Source organism: Salvelinus sp. IW2-2015, linkage group LG11 (genome assembly GCF_002910315.2).
Source record: "Salvelinus sp. IW2-2015 linkage group LG11, ASM291031v2, whole genome shotgun sequence".
In the NCBI taxonomy this organism is placed as follows: Eukaryota; Metazoa; Chordata; class Actinopteri; order Salmoniformes; family Salmonidae; genus Salvelinus; species Salvelinus sp. IW2-2015.
In genome coordinates this window covers 48,984,881-49,006,927 of record NC_036851.1, presented here as the reverse complement: position 1 = coordinate 49,006,927, position 22,047 = coordinate 48,984,881, and the positions used below count along the sequence as shown (strand labels likewise).

General features: G+C 42.3%; 3 protein-coding genes across 6 annotated transcripts in view; 2 read left to right on the top strand and 1 right to left on the bottom strand.

Annotated features, from left to right (window-relative positions):
• Positions 1-6,161, bottom strand: part of pltp (phospholipid transfer protein) — a 28,855-nt gene extending 22,694 nt beyond the window's left edge. The window contains exon 1 of one of the 3 annotated variants that reach the window (XM_023997325.2): positions 6,081-6,161. The gene's annotated coding sequence lies outside the window, so the exon portion shown is untranslated. Of the gene's footprint in view, positions 1-833; positions 856-1,132; positions 1,275-6,080 lie in introns of those variants that run through there. The other 2 variants (XM_023997323.2, XM_023997327.2) reach the window with 2 other exon arrangements.
• The window catches only part of ube2c (ubiquitin-conjugating enzyme E2C), a 74,778-nt gene that overhangs the window by 32,241 nt on the left and 20,490 nt on the right, over positions 1-22,047 (top strand). The window lies entirely within an intron of this gene.
• pcif1 (phosphorylated CTD interacting factor 1) lies at positions 5,667-20,679 on the top strand. Of its 2 annotated transcripts, XM_023997320.2 has the most exons (16): positions 5,667-5,754; positions 6,975-7,118; positions 7,667-7,791; positions 9,383-9,514; positions 9,779-9,930; positions 13,406-13,560; positions 15,219-15,366; positions 16,133-16,216; positions 16,692-16,791; positions 16,940-17,102; positions 17,435-17,604; positions 18,416-18,502; positions 18,879-19,063; positions 19,331-19,424; positions 19,717-19,892; positions 20,255-20,679. In XM_023997320.2, the coding sequence occupies exons 2-16, from the start codon at positions 6,995-6,997 to the stop codon at positions 20,592-20,594; spliced, it is 2,235 nt and encodes a 744-aa protein (XP_023853088.1). In that variant the 5' UTR covers positions 5,667-5,754; positions 6,975-6,994; the 3' UTR covers positions 20,595-20,679. The 2 variants fall into 2 exon arrangements, with proteins under 2 accessions (XP_023853088.1, XP_070301889.1); XM_070445788.1 differs by lacking the exons at positions 5,667-5,754; positions 6,975-7,118; positions 7,667-7,791 and adding an exon at positions 8,200-8,326.

Sequence of the window (22,047 nt, the reverse complement as noted above, 5' to 3'; positions counted from 1 at the left end):
TCGACTGAGAGACTTGAAAATCCCCCCAAAAATTCTTCACCCAGGACACTTCAATGGGGTGACTATACAAGAAAAGAAAATGTAAAACAAGGAGCTCTCTGTTTCTGCATAGATCCGATTATTTATTGATGGAACATAGGCCTAAAACTATTTCAAAGTTATTCATAGCTTATGCTTTGTAATTTGCTGGTCAAATTATTACTTTTGTTGAGCAAAGATGAGCTGCAATACTGCCATCTTTGGTTATTGCCGAGGTATCATTTAATTATTTTTCAAGTGATCAGTCTKTTTTTTTCAACTTTCAACATCTTCCATGGACCATCTCAAAGTTAGCATTTTATCAATAGTCAAACACAGCARGTTCATTTTCACTGCTGTGATCGARGGTCCTTATCAYTTAAGCTTTAARTTACATAGTCGCATACACTAAACTGAAACACAGAAGACTGTATTGAGAGTTTACCAAACATCTGTCATCTCAGTGTCGGAATCAATGCAAGACATAATTAGACATAATTACAGWAACCATAGGATTTAAATACAGACTGCTTAACCACTGTGTACATAAACAGTATTTTCAACATCCACTTAATACCCTTTGAATTGACTAATAACAACCAGTTTGTAGCACCTTTCTTTTGTGAATACTTGCTAGTTTGCTCCGTTACGTCATCCCAAATCATAAAACACAAATCCAAACTAGTGCAGCCTTGAGTTCTGTTCCATCTCATATTACCTAAATTAAAATCAGCAGGATATACGTTTCTAACGATGATTAAATTCTTTCAAGTCTTTGTTAGTAGACTATACCTGAAAGTCATACCCACACTCACCTTGCTTGTGCCATTGTGGAGTTGGCACAGAGAAGTTTCAAGTTTTATTAGTCGTATGTATGGTGAGACACCTTCCAATTAAATTCTTACTTGCAGGTTCCTTCTCGACAATGCAGCAACAATAAGAAATAATACAAGTCTTTGTCCTCCCAACTCAGATCATCAAATCCTGGGTACAGTGAATWCTGAGCCTGCTTGGTCTGTCTACCACCTTTGTGCAGACTTTCCATKATTTAAAATATATTTTCCATCCCTCCTTTCCCCCTAAATGGGCTTACACAATAAACTGCAATACTTACAGTGTGTTATTGGCAATATCTCTGTGGCAAATCAGTTGACTCGGCTCCCAAGGGGTTCCCCGGTTCAAATACTTGTTCCTGCTTTCAGCTTCAATGACTGGAGGGATGTTGAAGTGACTCTCTCCCTCTAATCTACACAAACACTATCTTTCTTCATCCTTTGTCTATATAGGCAAGTTGTGGAGAAAGGGGAGTGACTCTCTTTGTATAGGTCACATGACTCTTGTGGCTATTGTGATGACAGTACCCACTGGTGCACAGACTTCAATTCAACATGTAGCCTTTTCCACGTTTGGTTTAATGTAATTTCATTGAAATGACATGGAAACAACTTTGATTCAACCTGTGTGTGCCCAGTGGGTAATTTCTTTAAATAACATTATTATTAGCAATGTCAAAAGCCGCTCCAAAATGAGGATTGATACTTATAAAAACATGTGATACAAGACTTTTCGGACATAGGGCAACTTTTTCAAAACTCCAAACCACTGATTTCAATCATGGTAAAATGCCCAGAACATTCAATGCCCAAATAATTGACATTCAAGAGMGCCTATTTTCACTTGAGTAGTGAATCATTATCATACAACATACTGTACCAATTGCAGAATACACATGAGAAAAATAAGTGTGAATGCAAAATATAAAATTGTGATTCATGTTCATGACCTGAAACACATTTGAGGGTCGCATTTTGCAGACAACTTTTTTGCCTAGGCTGTCCTTTAATTTGTGTGAGGACCTCTATTATAAATGGGTGTTCTCTTCTTAGAATTCCATTTTTGCTTTTTCAAAGTATGATGATTCAAAGGTAATTTGAGGTACTCCATGCCATGAGGTTCATTAAATAATAGGTTAGCCTTTGCATTCTTCTGACTGAGGTGAAATGCTGAAAATAGCTTGTACCAACCCTTGGAAAGATCGGGCTAAACCACTGGTRGGATATAATTGTAGCCTACTCTTTAAAAAGTGAGAATTTCCTGAAAACTACTACTGTAGGCCTATATCATATTTCTCTTTATTTATTTATTTTTACCAGTTTTATTACCCTGGTGCATTGTTAGGTAAGTTTTGTGCTATGTCATGTCGATTTAGGTAACTTTTATGCCATGCCACATGTTCATTTGCGACTCCTGAACTGTGCAGGAATGCACTGAGCAAATTGGGAGCAGCAGGGCCAGGGTTGGTTCACAGCGTTAAGTGCCATTTAAGTCTCTGGACCACACAGATCATAGTGSTTCCCGACTCCGTGCCACAATGATGGCTCAGCCCACTTCTTTGACGTATAAAAACACAACATAAAAGAGCTGTTCAGAGAAATGGGAGGATATAAAAATAAAAAAATTAAGTATATGGCGTGAGGCTTCTGCACCAATTGTAGACTACAGCATAAAATGTGATGGGTGAATTTTTGCATTGTAATTTCAGAAAATGTCCARAATACAGTATATCTGTAGTAATAGTGCAATGATAGTGTTTCAAAGTATTTTTTACCCACCACTGTTGTGATTTGCTGTGATATTCGCCTATTGATTTCTCCCGCRGGAGTGGCATGTGTTGTCCAAATGGGAATGCTGTTTTGACTTTGTGGTTGTGTTATCTAGTGGAAATTGGGTCAAGTGGCCAATGTAGAAATTGCTCTGTCATTTCCWGGTTGCTAAAAGTCTACACTTTCGCTCAATTTCAGTTTATGTGAGAAAACAAGCAATGAATAGTGTAGGGAATCATTGTACCATCTAAATCGCTGTGAAATATATATTTTTWATGAAAAGAAATGTTGTTTTTAAAGTGAGAGTCCYCCATTTTATGGGCTGCAGGGGAGYGGGAGATTTGTTGTGAATGTAYCCTAGTGCTGTTGCAATTCACCTAGCTTSCGCATAGGGGAGAAATTCTAGGTGTGACACCTTTAACGGCAATAGTAGAACAGATCATCCATACATCCATGCACCACCAGATGTCAGTGATGACATCATTTATGGTGAACAAGTGAGACATGACTTTTCTCCTGACCTGTCTGTTGTACAATATCATAAACTCAGCAAAAAAAGAAACGTCCTCTCACTGTCAACTGCATTTATTTTCAGCAAACTTAACATGTGTAAACATTTGTATGAACATAACAAGATTCAACAACTGAGACATAAACTGAACAAGTTCCACAGACATGTGACTAACAGAAATGGAATAATGTCCCTGAACAAAGGGGGGTCAACATCAAAAGTAACAGTCAGTATCTGGTGTGGCCACCAGCTGCATTAAGTACTGCCGTGCATGTCCTCCTCATGGACTGCACCAAATTTTCCAGTTCTTGCTGTGAGATGTTACCCCACTCTTCCACCAAGGCACCTGCAAGTTCCCGGACATTTCTGGGGGGAATGGCCCTAGCCCTCACCCTCCYATCCAACAGGTCCCAAACGTGCTCAATGGGATTGCGATCCGGGTTTTTCGCTGGCCATGGCAGAACACTGACATTCCTGTCTTGCAGGAAATCACGCACAGAACGAGCAGTATGGCTGGCGGTATTGTCATGCTCGAGGGTCATGTCAGGATGAGCCTGCAGGAAGGATACCACATGAGGGAGGAGGATGTCTTCCCTGTAACGCACAGCGTTGAGATTGCCTGCAATGACCACAAGCTCAGTCCGATGATGCTGTGACACACCGCCCCAGACCATGACGGGCCCTCCACCTCCAAATCGATCCCACTCCAGAGTACAGGCCTCGGTGTAACGCTCATTCCTTCAACGATAAACGTGAATCCGACCATCACCCCTGGTGAGGCAAAACCGCGACTCGTCAATGAAGAGCACTTTTTGCCAGTCCTGTCTGGTCCAGCGATGGTGGGTTTGTGCCCATAGTTGCTGGTGATGTCTGGTGAGGACCTGCCTTACAACAGGCCTACAAGCCCTCAGTCCAGCCTCTCTCAGCCTATTGTGGACAGCCTGAGCACTGATGGAGGGATTGTGCGTTCCTGGTGTAACTCAGACAGTTGTTGTTGCCATCCTGTACCTGTCCCGCAGGTGTGATGTTYGGATGTTCCGATCCTGTGCAGGTGTTGTTACACGTGGTCTGCCACTGCGAGGATGATCAGCTGTCCATCCTGTCTCCCTGTAGCTCTGTCAAAATGGCATCTCATTGCAATTTATTTCCCTGGCCATATCTGCAGTCCTCATGACCCCTTGCAGCATGCCTAAGGCACGTTCACGCAGATGAGCAGGGACTCTGGGCATCTTTCTTTTGGTGTTTTTCAGAGTCAGTAGAAAGGCCTCTTTAGTGTCCTAAATTTTCATAACTGTGACCTTAATTGCCTAAGCTGTTAGTGTCTTAACGACCGTTCCATAGGTGCATGTTCATTAATTGTTTATGGTTCATTGAACAAGCATGGGAAACAGTGTTTAAACCCTTTACAATGAAMATCTGTGAAGTTATTTGGATTTTTACGAATTATCTTTGAAAGATAGGGTCCTGAAAAAAGGGACGTTTCTTTTTTTTCCTGAGTCTATGTAACCCTGTATGCCTACACATTTCAAACAACCCAATCACACCTGAGACACAGTAACTATCATAAAAATCTATTTTTTGAGATCATGTGCAAGGCACAGATAGCGTTGGTTGTTAGAAGCCTCTGAAATAGAAATGGCGTCTTTTTGTAGGCACTAACTCCGCAATGATTAGTTGAACAAAGCCTGTAGGAAAATTTTATTATTTGTTAGGTTTTTGGATAAACGCCGAAAATAAGGTCTGTGGTAAACACGGGCTTAGGAGATCATACAAATGTTGTTCTATGAGATAATCTTCATCAGCTACTGTCACTTTCTGTGCATTGAATCATTTATGTAATCAAAACAAGCACATAAAGGCTTCATAATTCATAAAGGTCAAGTTAACTGACAGATYTTATTCCATAAAACAAAACATAAGATCTCCTAAGCATGTGTTAAACTCAGACCTTATTTTCATTGTTCATCCCAAAACTCCATTCTTTCCCCATAGGTAATGGCTGAACAAATCAGAGGTAACTTCCAGRTTTAAGGACTACAACTTCTACTTTCCCAAGACCCAAAATGTGTTTCTATTTTTATAACATGTATATTATTTTTTTAAATAATATTTACCATTCAGTAATAATAAGAGGGTAATAAGAGACAGAACAGCAACATGAGTTGAAAGTTGTTCATTTATTATTCTTCACATACGTAAATAACAGACATATCACACAGGCATWATAAAGTATTCTAATAATATGAGAATAAATACATAGACTAATGAGAATGTAGCTGAAGGCTATCAATGGGAAAAGTAGCCACAGCACAAAACATGCCATCGAAGTTATTACTGGTTAAATAGTTCCGACGAGTTTGCAAATATGTTTTTGCATGATTACTTTCACAAGCGATGTTGTGAAGAACTATTTCTGTATMCCTACCTACAAAAGCCCTTCTACATATGGCTACTTCTCAATGACAATGTTTTCCTGAAACGACAACTAAACTGGCGCGTGCGCAATACCAAGGCCCGAGTCCCCGATACAAGATGGCGGAGAAGGTGGGGAGGGAGAGGCGGAGGCGGGTACGGATTGAATAGAGCAAAGCCTATACAGGGTTCTCAACAAACCTCTACAAGGTAAGGGGAATAACCAATTTAGCGCTACAGCAAGGGCATGGGCAGGTGGTGGAATATGCGGGGTATCATATTATCTACTCAAAATGCACGCGTTGTCATTGCACGAAATAAACAAACAATATTGCCTGCAAGGGGTGCAGTGGCTATGACTCGAGAGCGCGCGCGCCATCTTGTCTTAACCAAAGTGCGCGCCCAAAATTGTGTATGTGTTTGAAATAAGGGGGTCAGATACGCCTCCATTCTCTATTTTGACAACATACACGGGTAGTCTTACTAACTCTCGTCATTTTTATGTCTCATTAACCCTGTTTCGTACAGTATCCTACCGTATTTTAAATGTTTATTCCACGTATCCCCCGCCTAGGTTCCGAGATGATGCCGTTGCCTTTTGTTGTGTAGCGCAGCTACCCAGCGTTTTCCCCTCCTCCTTCGTGTTTGTTTTCGGGCAGCTCGAACTGGGGTGGGCGGTGTAGCAGGCGCATGCGTGTCCTTCTTTTTCCCATTTGTGTTATCAACGACAAAGATAGAAAACGCATCTCCAAGATGTCAATTTGGAATGTTCTATCTAAATCACATTTAAATAAATCATGAACCACGTAGCTAGAACGCATAGGTATAGCTAGCTACTAGCTACATGTCCCATACGTAACACATTCGTGTTAGCTTAACTAGTTAGCTAGCTAATATAATGTTCACCAGTGTAATCCCCACCGCTGGTTTCACTTTGTKGTTCTTAGGGACTATCTATCCAGATATTATGGTATCTTGCAACACAACACATTCTAGCTCGCTACTGTAGACTAATCATGCGCTCATTTAACGTTTCACTGTTAAATGTTCAACCGTGTCGCGCGAACAACTGTTATTTTTTTCTACTGCAAAACACACTACGACTCTGGCATGACTCTATCATTTAGGGAATTAATGAGTAGTAGTAGGCTACCATTCACACCAGACTGTAACCGAAATGTCCATTAGGGTCTGGTTTTTAAAATGCCAGGAGGATCAAAACTTGCTTGATTGTCATATTTCGGGAAAGCATGTCCAATCACCACTTGGTTACCTTGGAGATTGTGGAACATGTTTACATTTGATCACATAAAATAATAGTAATTATTTAGACAGTGTTCTGTCATTTATAAAAAGTAGCTTACACAGTATTTTTACCTGGCAATGTCAACTGAATACCCCTTTACTAATATGCAGCCGTTTATTTTCAGGACAGGACAGATGAGGAGAGATGACAAGTGAGAATCACGCAACAGTGAAGGTGGACACCTCTATGGTGATGTCTCCCACAGGCTCTGCCACACAGGGTTCTCCTGTCTCACCTTCAACCAGCAAACCAATGCCAGAGTTGCCAGGTAAGATAGCCAGTACTTGACTTGGACGAACATAGGTGCATGTACTCATTTTGGGTGCTGGTGTTTACATTTAGGTGTAGGAGCTCCACAATACTTTTGAGATAATATTCTATATGTGGAACAGGAGCWGAAYCAGTAAAACATTTGAGGTGCCGGTACTCCTGCCCAAGTCTCAGCACTGAAGATAGCCCCCTGGTGATAGATATGGCATAACTCAGCTTTCCGCTCTGCTTACCAAGCATTCATACAATTATTTTAAAACCTAATGTATACCCTAAGTAGGCAATGCAAGTAAACTACAAAAAATGGGGATCCTACGTTCTTGCATTGAGTTATGAATTGCGGGCTGCAAACGTCTGTAGTTTTGCTACACAACGGCATTTTGCGTAGCTACTTGTAGTTCTTTCATGTGTATATATGTAGGGTATAAATTAGACCTAGTCTTGAGATCATTGCTGATGAAGGAAAGATTGCTGGCTCTGTCTATGATGACATGCAACTGAATGGAGATAGATTAGACATTTCTGACACCTTTCCTGTTTGTGCAGACGAACTCGTCCAGGCAGGCTGGTCAAAATGCTGGAGCAAGCGGGAGAACAGGCCCTACTGGTTCAACCGCTTCACCAATCAGTCGCTGTGGGAGATGCCAGTCCTGGGGCAGCATGATGTCATTGTGAGTGAAAAATGGGTGTAGCTGCTTGTTTTGTGACAGATGGGTTGTTGGAAGAGCGTGTTTGTTTGAAATGGAAAAGCGTTACTGTAACTTTTGATAAAGGAAAACATCAAGACGAAGCAGCTCCTTTCCAGGCTGCATGACATCCGGTTGTGATTGGGAGTACCATAGGGCGGCGCACAATTGTTCCAGAGTCGTCCGGGTTTGGCCGGGGTAGGCCGTCATTATAAAGAACTTGTTCTTAACTGACTTGCCTAGTTAAATAAAAAAATAAAAAGATGTATAAGTGGGATGTACTGTTGAGCGCTACACCCTGAGGGGTTCGTGCTGATTGGTCGGAGATTGTGACAGCCGGTTAAATGTCATCTCTTGAGAAAGCAAGAACAAGATGTATATCAGGAGAAGTGCAGTATTATAATAAGGAGACTTATACTTGGAATACGGAGGAGGAATGGAGGGGAAAAAGAAAGGCGGAGGAGGAATGAAGGGGAAAAAGCGAGGCAGAGGAGGTCAGAGAGAGAGGGGGAGGACGACGGTGAGCTTGAGTTGGTTAAAATGGTGGGGAAKAGGGAGATGGTTTGTTAAAGAAGAATGGTAGAAAGTGTAAGCAGAGTGRGCTGAAGACAGGAGGAGAAATGGAAGTGAATGAGGTCGATGTATCGGAGGTGGTAGGTGTGGTGAAGTTCTCAAAGCCCGAGGCTTGCACCGAGYGTCAGGATAAAGATGAGTGAAGTTTTTGGAAAAAGTAGACCCTTGCCTTTTGGCTGATCTATTTGTGGTTTCATGGTGGATGAAAACAGAGTTGGGTACTGTGGAAGTGGGTAACCAGAAGTGGTCTTGTGATAATTGTTTGTGTTTCTGCTGGTCAGAGGGAAAAGGTGGTCGYCGTTAAACGAATGGGGGCAAGAAATGCGAATTGTTTCACTCAAGAAAAGGGTGCCATTGAAGGAGTGATGGGGGTCCTGAGATGAGTGGTGTGAGTAGTAGATCTGTACCAGCACAGAGGGATAAACCAACAAGTGTTGTATGTTTAAGTGAGATTGGGTTTTTAGAATTTAAAGCAATGGTTATCAATTGTACTGCAGGGATGGAACGTAAGTCACAGAAATTGAGGTTGTGGTGGCAGTTGCAGAGAGGTATTTGGGTGTGCGTGACTTGACATCAGAAGCGTTACAGGGTGTGTTAAGTGGTGATGTCTCATCCTTTCAGGTTGTTGGCATGAGGTAGGAATAAATACATTTAATTAGTGGAGTAGGGGGGTGTTGTTTTTGTTTGTTAGTGTGGTGTTAGATGGTAGGGTATTTGTTTATTTTTTTCAAGCAAAGTATAAGGGAGTTGTACTCTAGTCTAGTAGGTGGCGGTAATGCAACAATAATTGGATGCCAACCGCTGTTAAACCTCATAGAAGAAAATGATTTGGGACAGAGGGGATAATTATCCTTCTCAAGTTCTGTTCCAAGTACCTCAGGTTCTCTTTTGTCTCTTGATGGAGCTTGGCTGAACCTCCTTTTATAATATCGACATCACTTGTCTTGTTTTCCTGTTCTGCTCCTAACTTGGCGGCTTGTCTGTTTGTTCCTGTCTTTCTTAGTCTGACCCGCTGGGTTTGAACGCTGCCCCGGCTGAGGGGACGGGCGACGCCGGCGTGGGCAACGGGCAGCGCAAGAGACGCCTGTCGGAGGAGGCCACCCAYGGGGGTCCTAACAGCTTCAAGAGGTCCAAGGTGAGTCATTGAGCAGAACACGTTTCTTACACCTTCAATGCCGTAAAATTATACAAGCGTGACCATTTTCACGCTTCTTTACCAATGTGATTCACTTTCGAGCTTATCTATTAGACCACGCAGTGCTGTCTTGCCTGACATGAAGAAAGTCATGTTTTACTGGAATTTACTGGAATCCGTTGTCTCTGTAGATTGTTTCATACATTTATTATTAGAATATTTCCACTGTCAGTCTAATCCGATATGTGACTGTGTCATTGACAGATTGAGGATGGTATACCTGTAACCCCAACAACCCCGATAGTTCCCATCTCACCCATTACCCCCGGGGCTAAGCCTTGGAACTCTACCACAGGCACAGAAGACAAGCCAGGGCAGCATTCTATACCCGCACCAGCCCCATACCGTCCCAGCGTGTGAGTACAGCCACATCACAATCGCTGGAATTGATATGTAGACTAGAGGTCGACCGATTAATCGGCATGGCCGATTTCAAGTTTTCATAACAATCAGCATTTTTGGACGCTGATTATGGCCGATTACATTACATTCCACGAGGAAACTGCGTGGCAGGTTGACCACCTGTTACGCGAGTGCAGCAGGAACCAAGGTAAGTTGCTAGCTAGCATTAAACTTATCTTATAAAAAAACAATGAATCTTCACATAATCACTAGTTAACTACACATGGTTGATGATATTACTAGTTTAACTAGCTTGTCCTGTGTTGCATATAATCAATGCGGTGCCTGTTAAGTTTACTTCGCCAAACGGGTGATGGGTTAACAAAAGCACAATCGTTGCACAAATGTACCTAACCATAAACATCAATGCCTTTCTTAAAATCAATACACAGAAGTATATTTATTCAAACCTGCATATTTAGTTCATGTTAGCAGGCAATATTAATTGGGGAAATTGTGTCACTTCTTTTAGGTTCATTGCACGCAGAGTCAGGGTATATGCAACAGTTTGGGCCGCCTGGCTCGTTGTGAACTAATTTGCCAGAATTTGACATAACATTGAAGGTTGTGCATTGTAACAGTAATATTTAGACTTGGGGTTGCCACCCGGTTTGATAAAATACGGAATGGTTCCGTATTTTACTGAAAGAATAAACATTTTGTTTTCGAAATGATAGTTTCCGGATTTGACCATATTATTGACCTAAGGCTCGTATTTCTGTGTTTATTATAATTAAGTCTATGATTTGATATTTGARAGAGCAGTCTGACTGAGCGGTGGTAGGCAGCAGCAGGCTCGTAAGCATTTATTCAAACTTGACTGCGTTTGCCAGCAGCTCTTAGCAATGCTTGAAACACAGCGCTGTTTATGACTTCAAGCCTATCAACTCCCGAGATTAGGCTGGCAATACTAAAGTGCCTATTAGAACATCCTATAGTCAAAGGTATATGAAATACAAATGGTATAGAGAGAAATAGTTGACTCGTCATAATTCCTATTAAAAACTACAACCTAAAACTTCTTAACTGGGAATATTGAAGAACTGGGAATATTGAACCACCAGCTTTCATATGTTCTGAGCAAGGAACTTAAACATMAGCTTTTTTACATGGCACATATTGCACTTTTACTTTCTTCTCCAACACTATTTTTGTGTTATTTAAACCAAATAAAGTTGGTTTCATTATTTATTTGAGACTAGATTTTATTTATGTATTATATTAAGTAAAAATAAGTGTTCATTCAGTTTTGTTGTAATTGTCATTATTACAAATATATATATACCGATTATTTATTTATATATATATATATATATATATATTTAATCGGTATCGGCTTTTTTTGGTCCTCCAATAATCGGTATTGGCGTTGAAAAGTCATAACCTCTAATGTAGGCATCTCATGTACACTGCCTGAGGAAGACCTTTTTGGTCAAAACGCGTTGCAGTGGGGGTCCTGCTGTAACATATGTTGATCTGCTCATGTCTGTAAATATTTTGTATTGGGGATGTAACAATTCACCTATATGCATTGATCCAGATTCACATGTTTAAGATARGACTACATCGGTCCGTGGACCCCAAACTGATCCAAATGTAGCATGCGTTGGTCATAAAAAGTATTCAAACGTTACAAACCGCTGATTCACTAAAATGTTTTGCTCATATAACTTTCTTCATTCCGAAAATACCTCATCTACTGTGACAACTGCTGCTTCCTCTCCTTCAGTGTCGAACTAAGCATGTAACTGTGTTGACAGTCATTGATGTACAAGTCATTTTGCGTGCCGAACAACCCTAGGGAATATCAGTAGCCTAGTCAAACTGCGCACTGTGCCCACCCATATGGTGGGTGGCCTCTTCCTGATCTTGCACATCTGCGTGGCACCATAAGCATTAAAATGCTACAATGGCTTGCTCGATATTAGGRTTCATTAGTTGAGTAACGACCTATGTAATTTTCTAGGTTATTATCTATGCGCTGTTGAAAATGTGTGTTTTACCGGAATAAAAGTAAGCTACCGGAAACAATAGATTATATTTTGATTGTTCATGTTCACGATCAGCAATAGTTTTGTAAGTTTTGCTTTAAACAATTTATTTTGTATTTAACCTTTTATTTAAATAGGCTAGTCAGTTAAGAACAATTTCTTATTTACAATGACGGCCTACCCCGGCCAAGCCCTAACGACGCTAGGCCAATTGTGCGCCACCCTATGGGACTCCCAATCACGTCCGGTTGTGATGCAGCCTGTTATCGAACCAGGGTCTGTAGTGACTCCTCTAGCACTGAGATGCAGTGCCTTAGACTGCTGCGCCACTCGGGAGCCCAACAATCAGTGTGATGTCTTGATATACAGGGTAAAGTTGATCATTTCATTACGAGGAATCACTTTTGCGAGGCGCACTGCATGGCCAAAGCGGGGGGAGAAAATAAGCTCTCTAAATGGTCAAAACCATTCYGTTTTGAGATGTGTTGAAATCCAAAGTTATGCTATATATTCATTGGCTATGTCATAGCTGATTTGTAAATGATAAATGTTGATACATTACAAGCTCAAACACAATCGACAAAAATGACAAGTTCATTAGTGGCCAAGGGGGAAATACATTGCCCTAATCTGATAGTGGTAGTTTCCTAGTCTCCCTTATGACTCAGATGAGGTGACTACATAGTATACACCATAGACATGTGTCATTCACACACACGGACAGACAGATGTCGGCTCAGACAGAAGTCAGCTCGTGAGTTCCATCAGCAGCAGATTTACATTTTGAAAATGATTGTGTTTATGCGTTGAAACGACTCGCACTGATTCGTTCTCCAATCAAACTAAATCGCTTCAAACTAAATTGTACCGTTCCTGTATCGTATCAGAGCCCATGTAGCTAGATACGTATTGAATCGTCTTGAAAGGGAAATATTCACATCCTTAGAATATGCATCAGTCTTTAACATTAGGTTAGTAGCTGTCTCTTATACACATCTAGATGTGTATAAGAGACAGGTATACACCATAGACATGTGTCATTCACACACACGGACAGACAGATGTCGGCTCAGACAGAAGTCAGCTCGTGAGTTCCATCAGCAGCAGATTTACATTTTGAAAATTATTGTGTTTATGCGTTGAAACGACTCGCACTGATTCGTTCTCCAATCAAACTAAATCGCTTCAAACTAAATTGTACCGTTCCTGTATCGTATCAGAGCCCATGTAGCTAGATACGTATTGAATCGTCTTGAAAGGGAAATATACACAACCCTAATTTGTATAGCCTATAGTGCACCCACAGTTCACAATCGTGTGATCTCTGCAATATACAGGGCAGGCGGGTCTCCTTTGTCTTGTTTTGGATTTTATGTAGCACCGTAGCTAATACAGTTCTGTCAAGTTGAAATAACCAGTTATATTGATCCTGTGGTAGAATATACTGGGACCTGGATGTTCAGACGAACGCAGTGATCAGAGAGAGACCCCCTGCCAACCATCTACCGCCCCACCCGGAGATGGAGCTCCTACGTGCCCAGCTCACCACCAAGCTACGGCAGCACTACCACGAGCTCTGCTACCAACGAGAAGGTACATTACCCATGCAACTGCAATTGTGTCAAGTCAAACATTTTTTATATTTTTTATTGATTTTTTAAAACTTTTATTTCTTGCTTTTGTTACCATAAAGTCTTACTTTTCGAGGTGCATCCCCATTAGGCAGCTAGACGTTTACTTTCTAGATGAGCATTAAGTGTATGTCTGAAACAGCGCTGACTGTTCACTTTTTTTGTCACTTTTTTTTTTCTTTTTTCTACACTGCTCAATATTTTCTAAGCCGTTGTGGTCACTCATCCACCCCTGCTACTGGAGTGCAGCAGGGTGGGCAGGTTTTCACTCTAGCCCAGGGTCATGTTCATTAGGCACCGAACGGAAGACCACGGACTGAAGCGGCGAGGGACTAGCTGAACTTTTCGTATAAGCAACACTTATTCTCCATTATGAAATGGATTCAAATATTTTCAATAATGCATGCCCTAGTGAACACAACTCAGGGGCCGGTTGCACCAGTTGGTCGTAACTCTACGTCCAATGTAAAATGCGCTCTATGCCGGACCTAAACATTTGACTTGTTGCTACACCTGGGTGTAGATTTGAGTGAGCAGGCGTAGGGTCTTAAATTGGGACTAGATTTTACACCTAGTAGAGTGTTAAATTGGGACTAGATTTTACGTAGGGAGCAGGGGTAGGGTGTTAATTTGGGACTCGATTCTTACACCTAGTAGGGAGCGGGTAGGATGTTAAATTGGGACGATCTTCTTTCATAATGCAGAAAATATCTATCTATATTTTCAAAAGGATGTGAGCCTAGTTTTCATATTTCATAACCTCTGGGCTTTTCGAGTTACCTATATTGTTATTGACTCYCSTATAATACACTTGATTTATGCTACATATCATGTTGAATGTGTCTGATCAGATATTGGCAAACAAAAAGATGAGCTGCCACCACTTGTTTGCCCAGGCAGAGATCAAATAACCAAGTATACAGACGGAGATTCAGTCAACAAAATAACGTTGATTATCAGACAAGTCAAGAGCTTTTAGTCGTGATACAGCCTAGGCTACTAAGAGGGTGAAGAGCAAAATAACCCACCTGTTATACTAGGCTAGTGTAGGCTACATAGCTAACTAACATGCTAGTAAAATGTTCTGATAACTGTTCATGATCTTCGGTCTAATCACCTCAATTTGGCTAACATTTTCTAGCCTACTTTCTTCCAATATTTTCATTGTTCAGTGATATCAATTCCCACAGTAATTATTGATTGATTCCATCCAGCTGTGGTGGTGGTGGGTGAAGCGAAATGCCTCGCAATGTTTAGAACTGCCACGAGAATGGTAATAGCCGATTAACGGGCGCTGCCTAGCAACCATCCTTATGAAGCATTAAATCTCATGAAGGCGCATTGCTGATGCCGGACTTAGCTACGATTAGTCTTACTGTTAATGCAACAGGTGTGAATTCTGATCCTGAAGTCGGTCGTAGCTACGCCCGTCCTAGCATTTAAGACTTTTTTTCCCTTCCGCCCAACTTGTGCAACCCCGGCTCCAGGTGTTGCTTTTCTCATTTTTCATTATGAAATGGATTCAAATGTTTTCCCTAAAGCATGCCCTAGTGAACACAACCCAGGGGTTCCTATTCTCGACTGACCTTGATGATCATTGATTTTCCCCTTATCTAATAGGTATCGAGCCCCCACGGGAGTCCTTCAACCGCTGGCTGCTGGAGCGCAAGGTCCTGGACAAAGGGCCAGACCCCCTACTGCCCAGCGAGTGTGACCCCATCATCTCCCCGTCCATGTTCAGAGAGGTCATGAARGACATCCCCATCAGGTCAGTGGGAAAGAGAATCTGTATTAGTCCTAGGGTTAAATATTTGCTTGATTGATCATGCTTGGTGTAAAGGAACTCATGGAATAGTCCCAACAACTGCAAACCCCACCCATAAGACACGCAAACCATCAAAGGATTCAAAAGATTTAAAATGTACTTTTTGAACCGAGGTCGTATCTCTAGATACCAATTCTAGTCTACCCTGGGATGGACTTGATTCACTGTGGTTGGTATGGCTAGATTCCGTTCAGGTCTTCATTGTGAATTATGTTGTCTGATAGAGCTGGGAGTTGCCAGGGACGACACGATACGATATTTTCAAAATACTTTGATGCCGATACAATATTTATTGTGATTCGATGTTCCAAACACATTTTTCACCAAATGTCTGCTGCAGAGGGTCAAGAGAGCCATGAGAAAACAAGTTTTGATCAGTCATGGAAATAAAAGTGTTGAAACCAAATTGTCTCCCTATTTAAAAATAAGATAGAGAACAAGCTATGAATGAAAAATACTGAGTTTTGGTGCAGGCAATGCCAACTATCGCAAAAATAATATTGCGATATTGTCAAATTTTACGATATATTGTCAAAAATAATGTGTTTACTTTTTGCACTATTGTCTGATTACATTTTAGTATGTGAATTGTCAACACACTGAAATGTCGTCTTAACAATTCACCCCATTTTATGGTTAATTTGGACAATAGCGGCTCCTTTCAACAATTTGTTTTATTGACCACATGTTTTGTCATTTCTTACACCAGGTTGTCCCGCATCAAGTACAAAGAGGAGGCCCGAAAGCTCTTATTCAAATACGCCGAAGCTGCCAAGAGAATGATTGACTCGAGGTAGGTGTTTCTGGCACACTAGAGTTAGTTGGCCAAATTCCATTTTTATATGACCTGATATTCTTTGAAATCGTTCCAAGTATGAAGTCAGAGAAGCTCTCAAAGAATTCCAGCTACTAATACCTAATATATAGTACGTTCTATAACTCAAGTGATGGCTCAGCCTTTTTTAACACCACCGCTTTGACGGCAAGATCCAGATCGTAACATAAAAAGCAACACCATGTCTCGCCATCACACATTTATATGTGCATCCACTGATAAACTTGAATCAGAAACCCATGGCTTCAGATCCTAAACCAAAACCAGTCCGTTCTCTTTCCCCAACTGTCTTACTGGAAAGAAAAGAAAGCTTGATTGGGCTTGTTGAACATAGCATGTGTATGGGAGCTTGATTTGGCTAGTTGAACGGCACTTTGCTTTGAAATGCTTTGTCTTAGCTGAAGAATGACTGGTGTCTCTTATGTCCTGGTAGAAACGCCACACCAGACAGCCGAAAGGTTGTGAAATGGAATGCAGAGGACACCATGAACTGGTTACGGAGGGACCACTCGGCCAGTAAAGAGGACTACATGGTGTGTGTGGTTTAGAAGTGTGGTGAACTGTATGTATATGTGGCAACAACAAAATAATCCATGGCTGTATACATTTCACTTCAACGGAATGTACACTGACATGTATAATGTTTAAAAAACGGATCCCAAAACAAATCCTCCCCCTCAGGAACGTCTGGAGCACTTGCGTAAACAGTGCGGCCCCCACGTAGCAGCAGTGGCTAAAGACTCTGTGGAGGGGATCTGTACGAAGATCTACCACATCTCAGCAGAGTACGTGCGACGCATTCACCAGGCCCACCAGACGTTGCTGAAGGACTGCAACGTGTCGGGTGAGACGTGCTAAATCGCCTCGCACTCTGCACCATGCTTTACCATCTGACTCATACTGGACCACATTGGTTACATTGGTGCACAACCATAGAAATGGATTGACTCTGAATGGCGATGTCCTTTCTAATCATTCAGTATCTTTGCGCCAACTAATTTTGCAACTTATTTAAAAACAAAAATCTGTTGTTGATATTGTGGTTTTACTCTGAATTTAAGCCGTTCAAWATCCATGATGACTGGTTGTGTTGTGGTTTTTCTTACTACCCAACTTACTGTTTTTTTAACTACCTTTTGTTCTACTGTTATCCCTCATTCCCTCCCTCTCTCKCAGACCCAGATGCAGCAGATGTGCAGGACAGGCTGGTATACTGCTACCCCATTCGGCTGGCCTTGCCCTCGCCGGCACAGCCGCGCGTGGAGCTGCACTTTGAGAACGACATCGCCTGCCTGCGCTACAAGGGAGAGATGGTCAAGGTCAACCGCAGCTACTTCAACAAGCTAGTGAGTAATGTTGTAGCAGCGATAATGTGTATATTATTAAAAGTACAAATATACACTGAGTGTACCAAACATTATGAACACCTGCTCTTTCCATGACATAGACTGACCAGGTGAATCCAGGTGAAAGCTATGATCCCTTATTGATGTCACCTGTTAAATCCATTTCAATCAGTGTAGATGAAGAGGAGGAGACAGGTTAAAGAAGGATTTTTAAGCCTTCAGGCAATTGAGACATGGATTGTGTATTGTTGCCATTCAGAGGGGGAATGGGCAAGACTAAAGATTTCGCTGCCTTTGAACGGGGTAGGTGCAKCGGTTTGTGTCAAGAATTGCAGCGCTGTTGGTTTTTTCACGCTAAACAGTTTCCTGTGTGAATCAAGAATGGTCCACCACCCAATGGACATCCAGCCAACTTGACACAACTGTGGGAAGCATTGGAGTCAACATGGGCTAGCATCCCTGTGGAAAGCTTTCGACACCTTGTAGAGTCCATGAATTGAGGCTGTTCTGAGGGGATAAGGGGGTCAACTCAATATGCTATTCTTAATGTTTTGTACATTCAGTGTTTGCAGGAGCACTGGGGTGTCATTGGTTGAGCGTTGATACTAGCACAGTACCACTGAGTGTTTGTAATGCATGCAATCAGAAGTCCGACATGACCAGAGAGATTAATTGCTCTCTTGTTTGAGAAACTGCCAGGATGTAATCCTGAAAGGTGTGGTGGATATAATTGACTAGCATTGCCTTCTGGCACATGGCGTGCCCTCTGCTAAATGACTCTCCTCTCTATCCACACCATGCTTTCTTTCAGGAGCTATTATACCGATACAGCTCCATCGACGATCCCAGGTTCGAGAAGTTCCTGTCACGAGTGTGGTGCCTTATCAAGAGATACCTGGTAAATTAGGGGTTAGACCCCTGCCGTTGATCTCCCTTCACCTCCGTCACCCCTTACTTCACCTCCGTCACCCCTTACTTCACCTCCGTCACCCCTTCACCTCCCCCTCACCCCTTACTTCACCTCCCCCATCACCCCTTCTACCCCTGCCTTTGACTCACTGCTCTTTCTATATATTTTTTTTAATCTCTTCACTGCCAAAGTATGAAGCCATCTGTTGGGAGGCGATGTACTTATAGTCCACTTTCCCTCCATTTCGTGATGACAACCACTGTCCCGTTACTCTTTCTCGCCATCTCTTCTGTCTGGCTACATCTTGACATTTGTTGTGCTGATGTCATCTTTTATTGTGCTGATGTCACTATTTGTCGTGCAGGTGATGTTTGGTGCCGGGGTGAATGAGGGGACGGGCTTACAGGGGGCTCTCCCTGTGCCCGTCTTTGAGGCCCTCAACAAGCAGTTCGGGGTGACCTTTGAGTGTTTCGCCTCGCCACTCAACTCCTACTTCAAGCAGTTCTGCTCTGCCTTCCCCGACACAGATGGCTTTTTCGGATCCAGGGGGTAGGTTTAGAATCACAAAAAACAGAAAAAAATATTTGCTTCTCATCCCAAAGAATACATATTATATGTTCTCTATCCCAGTGTTTCTCAACCTCTGGACCAGGGACTCTTGTCTATTTTACAATGCTAGTTTCAATGTGAGAAACGCTGGTCTACCCCATCACAACTAAACCGAGACCACCCAGACATGGTCCGTGTACTTCTAGTTATTTGTTCTTCTATGGTTTTCTAGTTTGAGCCTGTTCTAAAATGTTCTTTGCCTCCCAGGCCCTTTCTGAACTTCTTACCAGCCAGTGGGTCCTTTGAGGCCAACCCTCCCTTCAGTGAGGAGTTCATGGATGCCATGGTGACACACTTTGAGGTGCTCCTCCTTAGTCATTTACTCATTGCTTGTTAAACYCATTTAAAGTGATGATTCACCCCTCATTCAAAGTCTGTTCGATGTGTTTATACTTCAAAAGTGGTATGAGTCCATATACCACGTGCTGTGTAGATCCCACCGAATGTATTAGGAGAAAATCTGCAGGACAAAAATCCAACATGAACAGGGGGGACAATTAGCACCATTTAACTCCAGCTTAACTTTCAACTGAACTGTTCACTTTTGAATTCCTGGGAGAGTTTGTATTTAACAAATGTACTGTGTCCTACAGAAACTGCTGGACAAGTCCAGCGAGCCTCTATCCTTCATCATCTTCGTCCCGGAGTGGCGAGATCCGCTGACCCCGGCCCTCCACCGCATGGAGACCAGCTCCTTCCTCCGCCACCAGATGTCGGTGCCCGCCTTCGAGCATGAGTACCGCAGCGGCTCGCAGCACATCTGCAAGAAGTGAGTGTGTCCAACAGCGCAGGGTCCATTGTTCTGACTAGGGTTGTCACATCACCGTTATAGTGATACTCATGGCATGGAAGAAGGGGYGAAAAAAACATGAAGCAMACTTAATTTAATTTCTCTTTCTTTCTCTTTGTCACCCAGAGTCACATTTTGTTTATTTTCCAAGCTATAGCGCACAATATTTGACATAAAGGACCAACAAGTGTAATGTGCTTTGTGTTTTCACTTGGCTGCCCAAGTGGGAAACACTTGGGAAAATTACACTCCCAGATGTACTGTAAAGAGGACACAAGCGTAGCTGCATTTTGATTTGTATGAAGGGAGTTTCAATGGCTCTCTCTCGCTGTCTCTCTCAGGGAGGAGATGTACTACAAGGCCGTCCACGGCACGGTGGTCATCTTCCTGCAGAATGCCGCCGGCTTTGCCAAGTGGGAGCCCACACCGGAGCGCATCCAGGAGCTGCTGGCAGCCTACCAAGTCTCCAAGCGAGCCTTGGGCTCCCCAGGTCCCTCCTCCGCTCCCACTACGCCCTCCCCGGCCAGTGCAGGGGGGTCAGGCGACAAAGACTCTATTGCCTCCAAAACGGCACCCGAACGATCAGCCAGTTTGAACACATCACCCGCTCGCCAGGACAACAGCAGTAGTAGTAATCCTGTGGAAAAGACTACACCACCTTCCGAAACAGCCAGCATTTAAAAGCAGGGGAGGGGACGTAGGTGAGGATAGGGAGCGTTTAGTGGTGGGGGTAGACCACAAATGGTGCTGAGTGTGGGGGAGGGGGGGGGGGTTTGGTCTTCGACTGCTAGAGTGGACTACGAAGGAGGGCCTCCCTTAAAATCAGTTTACTTTCTCAACTATTTAATATTAGTTCTACTAGGTTTTTATAATTCTGGTCGTAATTTACTGTAGTAACGCTTGTTGCTTTTTATCAATGTAGCTAGTGGTTGTGGTTTACTAGGATTCCTTTTTTCTATCATTGATGCTGTCGTCGTCAGTAATTATTGGGTAATTCTAGTCATTGTTCATTGGCCTTTTTGAAGTACTGTTTGTCTCAAATGGCACCCTGGGAATAGGCTGCTATTTGGAACGCAATGTTAGTGATCTGCTCCCAAGCAGCGGGACTTGGCTGTCAGTTTTGGTGTGGAATTGAAAAATTTGTATTTTGAAAGACTTAAGTTTTGTTTGTCCAAATCCCTTCTAATCCTTAATAGGTACAGGATGGAGGCGTCGTTGGGTAATAAGGCAGCTATGTTTCTAACCCCCTTAAGCCGACAAACAGTTTAGAGGCAACCCTTGTACATACGACAGACAGCAGTAAGTTAGAGTACTGAACGAGAGAGATTCAGGCCTTTATATTGCTGCATTGCATTGTGGACTACTGTTATGCAGGTCAGAAATACCAGAGAGTAGTAGTTCCATATTGGCCCTGTCCAAGTCCATGCACCGTTTCCATATCTGCGGTTGAAGAAAGCTCATCAAATTGTTAACCGCTTTCCCGATGCACGSAAAATACAGGCCTTTAATACATCTTAAAATGGCAATATGTTGTAAACCATTGGCTCGAACAACAGCTGAATTATTCTTATTTTCCCCCTGCGCTATATGTAAGTCCAAAGTAACAACTACGAAAGGAGTTGAACTGGCTTGTTGAGCAAAATGTGTCCCTTCCCTTAGAGCCCTAACCCACCTCTTTTAAAATAAAGAAAAGCACTAAATGAAATTATAACTGATGTAAAATTATACCCTCTTTAAACATAGAAAAAATGTAGATTGTGTTCAACCTTGGTTGTGGTGTTTTCACATTGTAGTATGGCATAGAAAAATAGATTAGTTACGTTGTTTTTAATCCCTCCAATCTCAATTGTATTTTTTGTATATGTTTACACCAGTATGAGATTAGAACGCATCACTGGGCAGCACAATGAATGTAAAATTGAAAAGGCAAAACATAAYGTCATGATGCCTTGCGTCCGACATGGCACTCTATACCCTCTGTAGTGCCCCAATTTTGGGCTCTGGTCAAAAGAAGTGCCCTATATAGGGACTAGATTGCCCTTTGGGACGCAACCCCAACCAAGAGCCTCACTTCGGCCTCAGTCATCGAGGGGAGAGAATTAATGTATAAAAAAAACAAGATGAAAGACAAATG